This window comes from Pristis pectinata, chromosome 3, assembly GCF_009764475.1.
Source record: "Pristis pectinata isolate sPriPec2 chromosome 3, sPriPec2.1.pri, whole genome shotgun sequence".
Classification (NCBI taxonomy): Eukaryota; Metazoa; Chordata; class Chondrichthyes; order Rhinopristiformes; family Pristidae; genus Pristis; species Pristis pectinata.
Genome location: NC_067407.1, coordinates 24,616,523 through 24,634,172, shown reverse-complemented (window position 1 = coordinate 24,634,172; position 17,650 = coordinate 24,616,523). Strand labels below are relative to the sequence as shown.

General features: G+C 38.5%; 1 protein-coding gene across 1 annotated transcript in view; it reads left to right on the top strand.

The window, feature by feature from the left end:
* Nucleotides 1-17,650, top strand: part of zswim5 (zinc finger, SWIM-type containing 5) — a 207,966-nt gene that overhangs the window by 172,294 nt on the left and 18,022 nt on the right. Inside the window, 3 exon segments of the mRNA XM_052011582.1 lie at nt 4,435-4,614; nt 16,191-16,367; nt 16,483-16,629. Coding sequence (XP_051867542.1) covers nt 4,435-4,614; nt 16,191-16,367; nt 16,483-16,629 — 504 coding nt within the window.

Genomic DNA, 17,650 nt, shown 5'->3' with positions numbered 1-17,650 from the left:
ATCCAGTGAAATACCAGGAAAGAAGTATCATAGACTGCAATGCTGATTTTATAAAATTTTATTTTTAAAAAAAATTGCACAAGGTTCAGAGGATGTCAAATGTTTTCCCTATTTTTCACAGAAGTGCATCTGAAACAGGATATGTTTAGACAAGTTAGATCATGAGAGGAGCTGGGAGTACATCTTTTTTGGGGTGCATAATACTGGAGGAAGTATTAACTCATTAAATAAATGTGGATTAGTTATTGAAGCAGAGTACAGGAGGAAGCTATTCAGTTATGCGTGCTGGTTCTGGCTTTTTGAAACAGCCATCGCTGTTTAGTTTCGCATCACATCCTCTTTCTCATCCTTAAAGATTTGGCCAACGCCCTTTCAGAATTATTTTCGGAAAAAGATTTCATCAGCTTTTCATGGAGACTGTTACAGATCCTGACAATTGTCATGGGGGAGAAAGATTCACTTCATCTTCCTTCTAGTTCTTTGACCAATGATGACTAACCAGAAGGAATAACCTTTCTCTGTCTACTCTACCAGTATCTCTCATCTTCCTGAAAAGGTTCTCATAACTGTCTGTATTACAGGAAGAACAGTCCTAACCACTCCAACCTTTCCTCATCCCTAGTAACTTCCTGACGCATCCCCTATATTACTTTTTCTAAGCTATTACATCTTTCCTGGCAGCCAGAATTGTTCACAGTGCCCCAGCTGAAGCCTGACCTAGCATAATCTCAGTTTTTATTTTCTTTCTTTTTTTTTTACATGTTCTATACCAAGTAACTCTAATGAATTTACTACCAATTTCTGAAGGAGAGGCTGTGCTCGATCAAAATATTTTGGGAGAAAAAAACAAGGAGCGAGAAAGGGAATGTAAAGGATACAGTCTGTGTGCATTTTTCAGAAATATTTGATAAGGTTCACGTAAAAGACTAGCATTAAGAATAAAGACACGTTGATGAAGGGGAAATATAATGATATGGAGGATAAAGACAGCTGGAGGGCAGAAAGCAGAGATTAATGGTACAAGGATATTTCTTGGAGGGGGAAGATGCATTGAATGGGCGTTTTCCTGTTGACACACTTACTTACTGCAGAATTGAATGATCTGAACTTATTAATTGATGGATCATTGTCAGAATTTATTGATGACAAAACTGGAAACCAAAGCAATGGATTGTAAAAGATTTGAAGAAAAGCTGGTTTAGTAGACTGACATCAAGGTGATGAATATCATGTGCATTAGAAGAATGTAAAGTAGCAGATTTTGCAATCAAGAATTCATGAAGGAAATACACTTATTAAGAAGGTAGGGTTTTAATTCAGAGTGGAGGAATTTTCATTTGTAGATTCCCAGGTGAAGGGAATTGACCAGAGATGCAAGACTGAAGATGCAGGAATCTGGAGCAATGCACAAGATGCTGGAAGAGCTCAGCAGGTCAGGCAGCATTTATGGAGGGAAATGGACAGTCAATGCTTTGGGTCAAAACCCTGCATCAAGACTGATCAGGGTGACCCACTGAGTTCTTCCAGCAGTTTGTTTTTGCTAAGGGAAGTGACCACACATGTAAATACAGCCATAAAATTGATAACTTGGAATCCTTAAACTTGTGTCCTGCGACACTGAATGCAATAGCAAATGATAAATTTTGTATAAAATTTATTTTGGCCTCTGGAGTATTCTCTACACTGTTAGAAGTCACAAAATTAGAATGATGTAAAGCTAGTAAAAGGTGTCTCACCAGAATTGAGAGTTACAGTTATGAAGAAAGACCTGAGAAGATGAGCTTTTTAACTACAATTGATAAGGTTAGGTGTTGCCTGATTGTAATCTTCAAGGTTATAACTGGTTCCAATGAAATAAATGGTGATGGATTTCTTTCATAGACCAGTGAGATGGTAATAAGTGAACACAAAGTTCAGAAAATCACAAAAGGAATTAAAAGGGTTGTAATTCTCATTCCTTAACGGCTATCTTTTGACATATTATCTATTTAACTTTCTCTTCACTGTAGTTTTTATTATTTAGAATTAGAACCTTTTCTACATGGGCTTTCATTGTCCTGTCCCATTTTGGCAAAATTCACATCTGATCTATTGCCAACTGAAAATAACTGTACATATTGGTTTTCCAGCCAGTGCAGAGAGTACATTATAAAGTTCTCACCCGATCATAATACAGGAGTGACCAGGTGAAAAAAAGGATGTTTTTATTCTCAGATGGAAATTAAGAGTTGCGTGCAGGCAGCCTCAAGGCCAACAGGTCTTGGGATTATGTGTTTAAATGTCCTGTAAATTCAAAGATTGAGTTCTACCTGCTTTGTCAATGAGCCACGAGGTTAAAATCTTTCCTTGAATAATATTCATTTTTAACTTTATATCATCACACATTATAAATAAAATGTATTTTTATGTGCATATGCCATTGCCTGAGAGTCTAATAAATTCATTTCACTTCTAATGATGCAGCCTGTTTAATTGTATAGTTACATATACAATGAGTAGTGGCAGTTCAAAGCTCTTTGGTGTACTTGTACACTCTATCCTTTCCATTCATTGAATCTCTGCAAATACGTCCTGTCACGTACAGTGGATTACAGCTGTAAGAATTGTCTCAGCTCCTGGTGCATTAAATCCTGCAGTGCATTCTGCAGCACACGTGGTTATTGGCAGATAAGCATTCAAGAAAAAGTGTTGACATAATTAATGTTAAGATAAATAAATTATTGTTCTAATTTATGACGTGAGCCCCTTCCCAACCCATTATTAATTTAAAAAATAGCCCGCCTTCAATATTTAGGAGACCCAAAATATCTTTGATCTGCAGCATTGTAATACATCACTGTGTATCTCTTATAACATATTCAGCAATGAGGTTAGATGTTCACTATGTAACAAAGCTTCTGTTTTAATCTTTTTGCCTGCATTGCAAAGCATTCAATGTCTTTTTTTTTTGGTGAATCCGAGAATTTAATTTTCCATTGGTGGTCACCCTTCAGCTGCCAAGGCCTGAGACATTGGGATGCTTGTCTTGAACTTGTCACCTCTCCAGGTCTCTTTCTGTCTTAGAATGCTCTTTAAACCTACCATTTTGACCAAGCCTTGGTCTTCTGCTCAATCTTATATGATTGGGTGTTAATATTTGTTTGATAATACTGAGGAGGAACTCCTGTGGTAGTTTTGCTGCATTACAAACACAATGTATTGTAGATTGTAGTTTTGTCGAACAACCTGCATTAAGGCCGAAGTGTGCTGATTGCAACATTGAAAACTAGAGGTATTAGATTAGATATCTTTATTAGTCACATGTACATCGAAACACACAATGAAATATGTCTTTTGCATAGAGTGTTCTGGGGGCAGCCCCCAAGTGTCACCATGCTTCTGGCGCCAACATGGCATGCCCACAACTTCCTAACCCATATAAGAAATCCTCAATTTGTTATTTCCATTATTAAAGGGTTTTTAGCAAAAGAAGTAGGTGTGTCATGAGAAACACTTCTCACTCAGTGAATGGTCAGGATCTGGAATTCACTGCTGGAAATGTTGATGGCAGCAGATTCAACAATGCTTTCAAGAGAGAATTGAATGCTGAAGGGTGAAAAAAACAGCAAGGCTACAACAAGTAGCTGAGGAGTGAGGCTAAGTGGAATGCCCTTACAAAGAGCCAGCCCAGACTCACTAATTTGTTAATTATATATTTTATCCTTGCTTTTTCATTGTTCCTCCCATCTATAAATTCAGTGCTCTAAAAAAAAAATTGTATCCTACCTCGTATTTCCAATGCTGACACTTAAAATTTTATTTAAGAACTTGGAAGGAAACTAGGAGACTATTGAGAAAAGTTTTAAGAACCTGCTCTTGAAGGCCACATTCTCATTGAGATACCATAAGAAGACCTGGACAATCACACAGGGGAATGTGAGGAGGAATAAAATGGGTTAGGCTAGGATTAGTGTAAGAATAGGTGTTTGATGGACAGTGGGGACTCGGTGGGCTAAGGGCCTGTTTCCATGTTGTATCTCCCTATGACTCGATGAGTATTAAAGCATAGATGTTTGAAACTTAACAGCCATTTCTTAAGAGGAAAATAAAACCGCTATCCAGCTGAAAGTCTGGAAAACAAATTATGCCAACAAAACTATTGATTAACCTAAAATGGTACAACACTTAACTGGTATGGGATTATGGAACAATGACCTCTATACATAAGAGTACAGAAAATTTTGGAGATGACTGTCATGCGAGAATGAATGCTTCATGAGCATGTTGTAGTGCATGTTTTAATTATAATGTTTGATATTGTTTGCTCTTTTTCTGTTCTCTGTGCTGATGGGACACATTCCACAATGTGTCTAATTCCTAGGTTACAGTGTACATTGTTTGACACATCAATGATCGAAATGCCTCATCACTGGGAGTTGTCTCCTTTCTTTTCAGGTGCACTGTGGGTGTGCATTGTATTGAATCCTCACTGCAAGCCAGATGAGAAAATCTCCTGGCTCCGACAGCTGAAGAAATGGAGCGACATGGATGTCTGTCCTCTCGAAGATGGAAACTATGGCAACGAGTTACCCAACATCACCAATGCCCTTCCTCAGAGCTCCAATCAGAATCCAGGTGAGTGCTGCATTATAAAGGAGTCTTTGGATGTTAGGGAAAAAATTTTTTGAACTTTTTGAAGCGATGAATTTATTTCTCAGAGGAGTGTCAATTCACATTATATATAACAGTGGATGCCTGGAAGCAACAATAAGACTATTAGTGAAAGAGGACCTGGGTAACGTGGGATGGAAAACCACAACTTTGTTCTTAACTTCTGGATTAAAGTTAAATATCTGCTCTACGCACAACTGTATAGAGTTCTTCCTAGACCTTGTCTTGCTTTGGTTTTTAAGACGTGTCTATTTGATAGGCTTATTTATTTCAGGAATCCTTGGAGAGCAGACCCATAGGGGTTACGTTAAGCAAGGAATACAGTTTGACAGATCGGGATTTGGGTATTGGGTTTGGATCTTAATGCAGAAATTAGGTAACAACACATGCACTGTCAGAAACAGCTCAACGAGTTACTTCCAATCGTAACAGCCTTGCAACCTGATCACATTTTATGTCTTAGCAACAGAAAAATGTAACTCATAATTATTTCAGAAAATTGGTTACTTCAGCCAGAGGAAATGAGATGTTATAAAAAATCCCTAGTTACATCTCTGATTTATGTTGCATGTCCTTTAAAATATCTCTACATTGAAATAATGGCTAGGAGGATATAGCAGCAAATTCACGGAAAAATTAATTTACTGTTGAAGTAGTATTTGTGCATTATCAGTTCTGTTTTTATAAAATGCTCAAGGTGAAAAATTTGAATACATTTTCACTAACAAATATAATCAATAAAGCTCAAGGGGAAAGTCTTAGTGACCTTTAGAAATTTTTAACAGCTATGATGAATTTTGATTACTATCCGTTTTCAATTAACCTTTTATTTTTGTTTTGTCCCGACTTTAGCTATTTTCAATTAGACGGTTATTCTCACTATCCTGCATTGGAAGAAATACTGAGATGATAAGTGAAGAATCTCAGTTTTCTTCCATAAAATTGAGGAGGGAATCATCATCTCTCTATATGTTAAATATTTTATGGTGATAAATATATGCAAATTGCACATTCTTAAAGTTGAGCCAAGCGAACTTTCCCTTGTTTTGTCATTGTAACTTATTGCCAGTGAAAATTTAAGTGACAGTTTAGTAGAAAATATGTAAACTGAACATCATAACAGAAAATGAGCCATATGATCTTTAAAGAGCTCAACATTATTTCAGCTGATGACAAGTGGTGGAAAAAGAGATAGGATCCAAAAGAATTTCAACAGTGAGCAAAAACATAGTTGAACTACATAGAACTTTACAGCACAGAGTCAGACCATCAGTCCAACGGTTCTGTGCCGATCTTTATGCTGTATTTGATCCTTTTAGTAAAATGCCCATAGCATTCAAATGTTAGTACAACTAGACTCAATGGAATTGAGTAACCAGAGAAGACATTGACCGTACTGCAATGGAAAATGGTCTATATCTTTTAATCTAAACTATCATGAGGGTAATTAAATGCTTAAATTACTAAATTAATTTTCAAATATATATTATTTTGTAATTGGTTATGTGCTATATGTAACATGGAAATGTGGACTAAATTTACACATCATTTCACTTTAAATAATTTATTATGCCAGAGGTACTAAATGATGTCCATTTTACCTTTGAATTGCTATTCCAAAAAAATTAGAGATCAAAGTTTTATGAAGAATGTATTTAAAATAACTTCTTCTTAGATGAAGCTAATACAAAGGTATTCATAAGCTCTAACATTTGATTACAATGGATTTATAAATATCTAAATCAATGACATGTAAAAATACCATATTGTATATTATGAATAAGAATGGTTGACATCTTCACTAGTCTGAAACAAGTAGTTCTCTCCATAAACTAAGATGATTCTATAGCGTAACCACAGGTTTGTATCTCTGCATAGGTTCCAGCCAAATTGTGTACCATTACATTGGCACATAGCATCTTGGAAATTTGTAGATCAGAAGTACAATCATGTCTGTGCTACCAAAAGAAAGAGATATTGAGGCTAATCCCACTTCCTAGCTCTTTAGTTTTCAGCACTCAAGTGCTCATCAACATACTTTCTAAATTTGCTAACAATTTCTGCCTCCACCATCATTTCATCCCAGCTATCCATGGAAAACTTAAGCTTCATCAGGGATTCTTTTGAATATCTTTGACTGCACAGCTGACAGAGCTGCTGCCTCACAGTTCCATTGATCGAGGTTCAATCCTGATCTCTGGTGCTGTTTGGGTGGAGTTTGCATGTTCTCCCTGTGACCACATGTTTTTTCTCCCCCAGGTTTTCCAGTTTCTTCTCATATCTCGAGGACATGTGGGTTAGTTGGTTTATTGGCCACTGTAAATTACCCCTATTGTGTAAGTGTGGTGGAATCAGGGGAGAGTTCATGGGAATGAGGGGAGAATCAGTAGTGGGCTAATGGGGTTACTCTGTAAAACAGCATAGAGTTGATGAGCTGAAATGGCCTCCTCCTAAATACGGAAACATGGACAGCTATTGAAATCTTACTGTCTGCACTGTCTTCCTCCTTTTAGATGGGTGTTTTTCAAGATGGCAAGTTAACTGCCTCTTTTGCATCCCTAAAGAAGTAGGTTACTGAGCAGCAACTGTAGAGTTCTGGTTTCAGCATACCCGGAGAGCAGCGAGAGTTGCTATTGATCTTATAGAAATAACTTCCAGCTGACCAGCTTCACCTCAGCAGATATATGCTCAGCACTTTGTTAATATGATTCATCTTTGTAACTTACTGGTCAAGTTAGCTACCAACCAACTTGGCTACTAATTCATTAATGTAAAATGTTGAGCACAATTTTCTTAAGGTTTGTTGGAGGAGGTGTTTTGTTCTTGGATATGGACCATAAAGGCCAGGCACATTTATCCCCCATCCCTTGGAGGAGGTTGTATCAGATGTCCATTTTCCATGTGGAAAATATCTCAAACTGAATGAATACTTCAGAGAGTAACAGGCGTACTGGGGTGGGAGGGCGGGAGGTTGGGTAGTGTGGTGATGTCAAGTATAGGCCAGATGTGGTACATTCCCTTCCTTGAAAGACATTAATGAGCTGGTTAGATTTCTAGGACAGTCAGATAACTTCCATGATTATTTTATCTACTACCCTTATATTAACCGATCTATTTAATTAATAATTTACAACTTGCATGGCATTTGAACTCTCAATCTTTGCTATGTCAGAACTATAGTCACTGCACTTGCAGACTGATGATATAAAGAGCTAATTTAGGGTGTGTGTTAACCAGATTTATTAAAGATGTTATCTATTTTTGAAAATGCTGTAGTGTTCGCCAGTTTAAATTTCTAGCAGATACAGGGGACTGGCATTATCTGTTGCTTTCAACTTAATTTTCATATACATAAATATTGTAAGCTGTATTTCCCAAGTTGTGGTAAACCAATAAAAATTATTAAATTTGAATGTTCTTTTGAATTAATTACACAAAATAAAGGAATTATACTGATCATTTAATGAACATTTTATGTGCTAACATAGACTGCAGGAGGCATTCTATTGTAGTTACAGGTGCTTTTAAAGGCTCATTATCAATTTTTTTTTAAGAGTTCAAGCTGTGAAAGTGCAAATGCTAATTTTAGAATTTATTGAACATCACAGATGACTTACAGAATCATACTTTTCAAAGAGATTCTGTTTAGGAGAGACACAGTACACCCTGTAAAGATTAAAACCCTCCTGTGAATTTCTAAATACAGTGTCAGTAACCATTTGCTATTAATATATTGCTGATGAAATACTATGTTCAACAAATCAAAAAACTGAAAGATCTGATGAATTTATGTGATGTTCTGGTATCCCTTTATTTCAAAAAGATTTTGCGGAAAATATCCAGTAAACGGAGAAAAAAAGTAAGACCTATTAGATTAATCCATCTGTTCTCATGTTCTCTGTTTCAGTCAGTACGTGCTAATCTTTTAAAACTGGGCTTAGATTAAATATGTAGTCATTTTTTTGGATGTATTTCTGCACCAGAGATGATTTCAGCACAAAACATTAACATGAGAATACATAACTTATCTCATCACGTTAATCTAGTTTATCCATACCCTTATACCATATCTTGTTTAGCTTTTGTCTCACTTTTTGCCATAGTATGTATCTAGCTACCGATATGCTCAGCTATACTGTCATCTCTATCTTTGACCCTAAGCCCTCCATAGAATAGTTACTCTCTCACCCTGGCTGCTCGCTGGTTTAAGCCTCAACTCTGCTCCCTTAATGCTTGAATGAACTGGTTTGGTCGTTCACCACCAGATCCAGGCACAAGCACATAGGCCACATAAAGCCAGTGTGATACACCGCACACTGACTCTAGAAAGGGTTTTGCTCAATGGGTTAAGGAAAGAGAAAAGCAACAGAAACAACTGGCTAGAGGAACAAAGGACTGCAGATGCTGGAATCTAGATGAAAAACACGATGATGCTGGAGGAACTCAGCAGGCTAGGCAGCATCCATGGAGAAAAGCAGGCGGTCAATGTTTTGGGTCAGGACCCTTCGTTCAGGAAACAACTGGCTAGGTGGTCTCAATCTTGGGGCTTCTTTATTGCCAAATTTTGTCTTTAATGCCTCTCACCCATTTCCTCCACCCTCACCTCCAACAGGGGTGGGGAGGTGCATGTCATGAACCAGCTCCTTCTGTTGCTTCCCTCTTTCCCCTGATTCATGGGTCAAAACTCATTGAAACATACAAAATTCTTACAGGGCTTGATGGGCCAGATGCATGAATAATGCTTTCCTTGGCTGGGGTGTCTAGAACAGAAATCACAGCTTCCAAACAAGAGGCCGGCCACTGAGGACACAGGAAATTTCTTTTCCCTCCGCCGAATGGACAATGAATCTTTTGGAACTGTCTGCCCAGAACGGTGGAGGAGGTTCAGTCACTGAGCATATTCAAGAAAGACATTTGGTTTCTTTCCTGTGGCCTGTGAAAACTTGCTCCCGTGACTCTATTCACACTAAACCACGGACCAACTGACTTCTCATCATTAACTAATATTGTTAACTTCTCTTCTTTGGTATCGTCTCCCTCTCCTTTAAATCTACCATCACCACCTAGTTATTATTTCACCCTGACATTCATGAAGCCTACTGCCATATCTCCAGCCTCTCTTCCCTCTAAAAGTCTTTGAAAATGCTACAGCCAAATTCCTCACCATATTTTGTGGAACTCCCTGTGAATCTTTGCAGGCTGCTACGAGCCAGCTCTACCTCACCAAGATTTCTCTTGACTGTTCAGCAGTCTTTAAATTGTTATAGTGTTGATGAACAGAAATTCTCTTCAAGTAAGAATTCAGTAGATTGATGCGTTGTTCTCAGTCCCTGCCATGAACTCCATTCCCTGGGCACATCCCTGCTCTTGGCAGCTAACTGAAATTGAACCAGAGTGTTCACAACCTTCGTCCCAGAAAATCCTAGAAGATTGTGTTTGTGCCATTACAAACACAGTCTGTTTCTGCTCTGTAATATTTCCCAGTGATTTGTAATCTCTTCCAGTCCTAAAATTCCTGGGAATTTAATACCCTCAATTCTAGGTTCTTGATCATTCCCAAACTAAATCATTTCACTATTGATGACCATATTTTTAATTACCAACTCTCCTTAATAAAAGAGTGCTGGAAATTCTCAGCAAGTCAGGCTGCATCTATGGGAAGAGAAACAGATTTAATGTTTCAGGTTGAAGAGCTGAACTGGGAAGGAGAGAACAAAGGCTCAATAAGCTGTAGGGAGGGTCGGGGAGGTGGGGGGGGATTGTGTTTTTTCTTTTCTTTCTTCACTCTCTCCGGCAATGGATGACATGCGGAGTCTAACCTGCCGGGCATGTCTTCCCGTTCTACATTTTGCAACTCCTACATTCTTCTGTCTACGTGCTTTTGTGTATGTTCTCACTCACTAACTGCTCCCATTCACTCACTGACTAGATAATCTTCTTCATAGTTTTTCCCCATGGTCAGCCAAGTTTTACCCTATCAGAAATATCCTCCCTCCCTGCAACAACTTCTTTCTTCTTCCCAGGTCTGAAATGTGAACTCTGTTTCTCTTCCCACAGGTGCAGCCTGACCTGCTGAGCATTTCCTGCTTCATTTTAGATTTCCAGTATCTTCATTTATTTTGGGCTTTCCACCTTCCTTGATATTTGCCCTCAAACCTCTCTGCATCTCCTTTTTGTCCATTAAAATAGTATTTAAAATCTACCTTATTGACCAAATTATTGGGGATCTGTCCATTTCTCTGTGACTTGGTGTCAAACTTTATTTAATATTGTTCCTGTGAGGTACATTTGTACTACATTTGTTATGTGATTGGTACTATATAAATACATCGTTGTCATTATTGGTGTTGTTAGCCATGTCAATAACACTTAACAAAAAGCTTCAATCTCACCATTCTTGACAACACTCACCACTGCAAATGCAGATATTAAAATAATGGGAAAAGTACCGGGGAAAAATGGTGCAGCTTACTATCTTTAGAGCAAGTTTGTTAAATTCCAGTGCAGAGGTACAAATATGACTAAGGCTGTAGAATAAATTAATTATCCATCTGCTTCTGTGATTACTTTGTAATTTGAAGGAGAAGGTAACTGTTCAAGCATTATCACTAATATAGCTTGCACATAAGTTCTGACTAAATAAAAGTTCTACTTCCTAGCAAGGACATTCTTTCCCTTGATGATTGCAAAACGCATCTTAAAAATGACACAATTTCACTTACAGCCCGTTCATGGAGTTCAGTACACCAGCCAGCTTTGGAGGCCAGGAGAACAAAGTTTTTTTTTCTTCCTTTTAACATTTTATTTTAATAATCTCTTATCAATCTAGAATTAATATCGATTAATACGCACAAGGGTGCAATGGAAATCTGAGACCAGGTACCACCCTGTGGAAAGGATGAATGAGAAATATGAGCATGCGAATTAGTAGCTGGAGTTGGCCATTCCATGACATTACATCAGCTCCTCTCCTCCTCCCACTGAATAGTTATGTGAAGTTTGCTCAGGGAGATAGATGTTTCATTCTAAATGGAAAAGAAATTTCTTTCTGTTTGAAGCAGCTACTACCCATGTTAAAATTTACTACAGCACAGACTACCATGTTGTTAAGCTTTTGTGTGTACAAATTGACAAAAATCATTACGTACGACACTGAAATGATTTTTTCTTTCTTGTTTCCCATACCAGAAATTATTATTCCTTTCAAGCAACATTTGTTACTTCCACTCTCAGCGTGCCTATTCAGCTGAAATTTTGAAATCTGGATTCTGTACCCACAAGAACAAGATTGTATTGTGCTAAACTAATTTTACATTAACAAAAGATGGCAACACTTATATTCATTCAATCAGAAGTTGTAGAGGCCCAATTCTCACTGATAACATCTGTTGCTTAAAACTTATTCAGTTTTGGAAATGGTCATGGAAAAAAATAAGTAACTATTGCAGGCAATGGACTAAGTACCTACCAGTTAAAATGCTTTCCTGTACAGTTAACTTGTTTTTCAGTCTCCTTGAAAATCAGCATCATATTGCCTACATAGATCTAACCTGTATTGTATCCATCTAGCCCCACAGTATCCCACAACAGTATTGGCATGCTTTTATTTTATAATGCTTATTACTTAACAGCATTTACCTATTGACATATTTGGCTCACAAGCTTATGTGCACATGTTAATATGATTGGTGCTTGTATTGTGATACGCATTCCTGTATTTAATTACCATGAAGCATGGCTGTTTTCTAAATATGGTAAATATTTGTCCACTGTTCCAAACTTACCTCTTGCATACCTTTAATGTGAGATGTGAGCTACTGTTGTTAAAAGATTTAGGATTGTATATCCGTATGTTGAACTGATAATCAATTACTCTGGTTCTCTTGAAATGAGCAGAGGTCAAATGCTGGGCTTTTTTTCTCCATTTACTTTGCACTGGAAAAAAGGAAATAGTAAGTACCCATGGAGCATGATTTGCCCTTATTGTCAATTGCAGAACAAGGCTACTAGTCACAAACCATGGTTTGTGACAAGTAGCCTTGTTTGACTGGGCAGTTTGGAAGAGAGGCAAAAAATACAACACTTGATCAAAAGTTTCAGTTCAAGGTACCATCAATCAGTCTTTATGTTTTCAAAATGCATATATTGACTTGCGATTTCCCAAAAATCGTCTTAGCAAATTAAGCACTATTGAAGTACAGTTGTTGTTGTAATGTATTTAATATTTTAACAGTAGTCCTCCAAGTTTGTGGGGAAACTCAGGAAATCTCTCGGAAACTATGAACCTTGAGAGGCAATAGTAGATGGTTGTGATTACAATAGAAATATCATCCTGAGAAAATAATGCATAATTGAGCACTAAGTACACAATTAATGCTTTTGGGATCTGCATCCTCTGCTGGAGTCAAGACAGTTTGTAGAATGTTTTTAAATATAATTAACAAAAGAGTGTAAATTTGAAAAATCCATTGGAAAAATCATCTCTCTCAAAGTGTGCTTTCCAAAATAATGTTCAGAAATTAGTACAAAGGCCACCACTATTACCCTTTTCCCCTTTCCTCTGACAAAAATCTTCCTTCTTCTCATGGACAGCAGTAAGGTTTAATTGGTAAACAGTAGTTTAATAAAAATGAGCGAAATACCCAACAACTGAAGCAGTAATCTCTGGAGAGAGAAACCATTAATGCCTATCCTAACCTTTTAACAGTTTTCTGCCTGTTCTCTGTAACTGAACTACAACTTATTTCAGGCAACCATAAGGAATTGTTTGGAAAATGATGTGTGTTTTAACTGACCTACTACACAACTGAACAACTGTTCAGGTTGCTCTTTAGTTAGATGCTTCAGATGTTGAATGTATAGAAGTTTCCATTCCATCCTCCCTGAGAATGTCTGTTCCAGATATTCCAAATGTACATATGGAAACATCTCATTCCAATGAACCTTCTTCCTTGCTGCATGGCTTTCCCTGCCCCCCTGCCCCTTTTCCCTTTTTTTTTACATTTTCCATTGACAGGAGCTGACCTTGCCCCCAGCTAAAGCGGACAGACTCTTTGTCCATAACTTGTCTGCTAAGATCCATAATGGGAGAGTAAGGTATTTATTTATTTCCTTATTCAATACTGGATTTTGCACCAATTTTATTCTCCATTGCATTGTTTACAATGAAAACAACTGTCTCAGCATGAATGGTCATCATAAATACAAAAGGGAAGTTGCTAGAAGTGACAAAGATCAAATGCTGCATGGTCACCTGTTGCTGAGATGAATGTGGACCACGAAACCTAAGCTTAGGTCAGTAGAGGTATAATCATCGGCTTCATCTGTTCCTCACTAATGGCCCAGTCACTTTTCCAAGGCGCGCGATCTTGCTCTCGCTCTCTCTCTCTCTCTCTCTCACTCACTCACTCACTCACTCATCTAAACTATTTCTGAGGGATGTCAATAATTTTCCAAAATCTTTTCATTTCCTGCATCAACTTTTCTTGTGGCCTGTATGAATAAAATTGCCAAGTCAGGATGTTATTGACCTGTGTTTGCCAAAAAATAGGTTGAGAATAGCTAATCTTAGTTCACATTAGGCCCTACAGCCAGAGAGAAAAAGGGGTTTACAGATGATGAGTTGAGTGCTGATTTGAATCAGGTCCCAATGATGATGGAACACAGGGCTAATCAGCAATGACATCCAATCCCCTTGGCCCTACAACTATTTTGTTTTCAGTTTTTCCTTAAAACCATTAAATCATGCATGGGATCAGTTGATGAATACTCAGGTGGCCAGTCTCTATGTGTGAGTTTAAATAGTGAGTGCTGGCAGATTGCGTAACTATGAAGGAATGATAGATGAACCAATTCTATACTTGCCAAACATAGCATTAGCCTTGGATAGAGAGAAAACAGAAGTAGCAACAATAACTGTTTATCCTCAGCCACCACCCCCCAAGTTCTAACCCAGGATTAACATTTCAGGTCACCTTTCATGAGTTCAGGTCATTGACCTGAACATTAACTTAGTTTCTCCCTACACAGTTTGTTTTTCTTTCAGTTAACTTTTCTGAGACCAGAATCTCAATGATATACAAGGAGAGAAGCAATGAGTCGCAATTAATAGCAGGACCTGACTTAATTTTTTTTGTCTTCACTTGCTGATTGGCAGTCAAACAGGTCAGGTGACTGGCAGAATGTTGGTGAGGAAGGCCTCCAGTACCATGCCACAGCTCAGGAGCACAGCCGAGAGTGGGAAAGCTTGGGAGTGGAAAGCAGAATGGCTATTGGATGGATAAGTGGAGATGGAGCCAGGCACATGGTGGGATGAAGGACCAAGGAAAGATGGATGAGTGGGGTTTGGAGAGATTGAGGGAGTGAAGAACTATGAATATGTAGGACACATAAATTAATAGATGGGGGCTGTGCAGAGATTGTGGAGTTTCAGTTGCTGATGTGTTTTGGTCATGATGTGGTTAGGAGCATCAGATCACATGGAAGGAGACATGATTGTGCTAGGGGTGTATGTGATCCTTGGGGTTCACTGGTTGGCAGAGCAGGTGTTGCAATCATGAGAGTGGCGGGTTCATTTGGAAGATGGAATGTCTAATGGAATGTCTCCCCGTGTCTGCATGGGTTTCCTCCGGGTGCTCGGGTTTCCTCCGGGTGCTCCAGTTTCCTCCCACATTTCAAAGACGTAGGGGTTAGGAGTTATGGGCGTGCTATGTTGGCACCGGAAGCGTGGCGACACCTGCGGGCTGCCCCCAGAACACTCTACGCAAAAGATGTATTTCACTGTGTGTTTTGATGTACGTGTGACTAATAAAGATATCTCATCTTAATGGATATTGAGTGGGAAAAATGGTTTTCTTGGTTGGCCAGGGAAGCACTCCCATTTCTCCTAGCCATAAGCAATGCTAGGCACTTGCCAGTTCCCATTGTCTTTCAGCTGCCAGCTTTCCTAAGCTCAGGAAAGCTGACTTATAGCACTTAAATGTAAAACAGAGGTGCTGTTAGTTAAAATCAGAAGTGGGAACGCTGGGGTAAGATTTGTCATCTGTGAGTTTTGGACAGTGTATCCCTGTCCCCAAGATGTTCAGAAACTAGTATTTTAATCTTCATTTCAGTAGGACGTGTATGTTGGTTAATAAATGATAAATATTTAGGGAGGTGGCAATTTGTGTAGCGTGAGTCTGGAAATACTTAGATTAAAATGATCTGAAATATACAACATTTTGAGAGGCTTTGCTTGTACATCTGATTCTATTTTAGGCTAAATTTGCTCAACATTGTACAAAACCTTCTGTGAAATTGAGAAGGCCAATGAATGATTGATTTGCCATTACTTTCATGGTGGGCTAACATTTTAGCCTTTTTGCGAACCCTTGTAGTTAGATGTAGGAAATAATATTGAGTGAAATGAGGGACCTAGAACAAGTTTTGAGATTCTGCCAGCCAGAGATGCACAAATAAATCTCCAGTTGGTCCTGTTGTTTCAGACTATACTTCTCATAAACTGCTCTTGGTAACTTTCTTTTTCCTCTTTCTCTTGACAGATTCTTTAGCTAGACCGAGACGGACAGTTTTCACGCGTGCAATGGAAGCTTGTGACCTACACTGGCAGGATAGTCACCTTCAGCGTATTATTAGCAGCGATTTTTACGCATCACCCTCTTACCAGAGAGAGGGTGAGAGCCTCCTTTTCAACTCTCATGGGCAACCTCTGTGGTTAGGTAAAACTTAAAACTTACTTTCCTAAGTGTTTCCTTTCTCCAACTACTCCTGCCCCTCAAAAATGGTTTAATTCAAAACTGTCAATTACTTCCTAAATTATTTTACTGCTTGTAGAACATGTTCCCACTGCCTGTGCAAGGGTGGATGCCCTTCGTTCACATGGTTATCCCAAAGAAGCTCTGCGATTAGCTGTTGCAATCATCAACACACTCCGTCTACAACAGCAACGGCAGCTGGAAATCTATAAACATCAGAAGAAAGGTGGGTCCTGTAAAGGGTGTAATTAAGCAGTTGTTTTCAAACACAAAAAAAATGCAAATGAAACAAGGATGCTGGAAATAGGTTCAAGTTAAAGCAGCAAGATGCTGCAAACTCTCAGCAGGTCAGCCAGCATCCATAGAGAGAATAGGCCAGTTTAAGATATGGGGTCATTTTAATGAAGTGTTGCTTTCAAATTTCTAGCATCTCTGCATTCTCCATAAATGCATATTGAGCTGAGAGTTTGCAGGATTTTCTGTTTGGGTTACTGCCTCATGTTGGTATTCAGGGGGAAAGTTCATAACTGGAAGCTACCATTGTGGAGATTAAAGTTAATTTTATAGGAGTACTACTGAGACTTTCAAGGGTAGCTATCTCACTTTTGTTTTGAAAGGGATTGTTGAGATTTGTGTAATCACATATTAAAGAAGCACTGCAACATTTGAGTGTTCACAAATATATCAGAATATTCACTACTGTTTAATGTGTACATGCTATACATCTATTATTATTATTTATATATTTCCTTATGACATAGACTGAGGCCATTCAGCCCATCAACTCTGTACTGCCTCTCAGAGCATGCCTTCCCAGCTCTCTGCAACTTCCCTGTAAACTATTCTCTCTCACATGCCTATCAACTATGATTCTCCTGCCATTCACCCACATTGGGGGCAATCTACGGTATCCAATTAGCCTACCAACCAACACGCCTTTGGGATGTGGGAGGAAACTGGAGCACCCAGGGGAAACCCATGCACACATGAGGAGAACAAGCAAACTCCACACAGACAGCACCAGGGGCCAGGATTGAATCTGAATCACTGGAGCTGTACAGCAGCAACTCCAACTGCTGTACCACTGTGCAAACAGTAACTTGTCACTGACTGTGACCACCTTGGGTGTTTGCTGCTGGTGAAGATGTAGCAGCAGTAAGCACCATCCCTCCTCACCAGAATGGATGCAGATCAAACTTTTCACCAATTGTCTTTAGCTTCTTTATTGCTTTAGTGCTGTTAGTCAT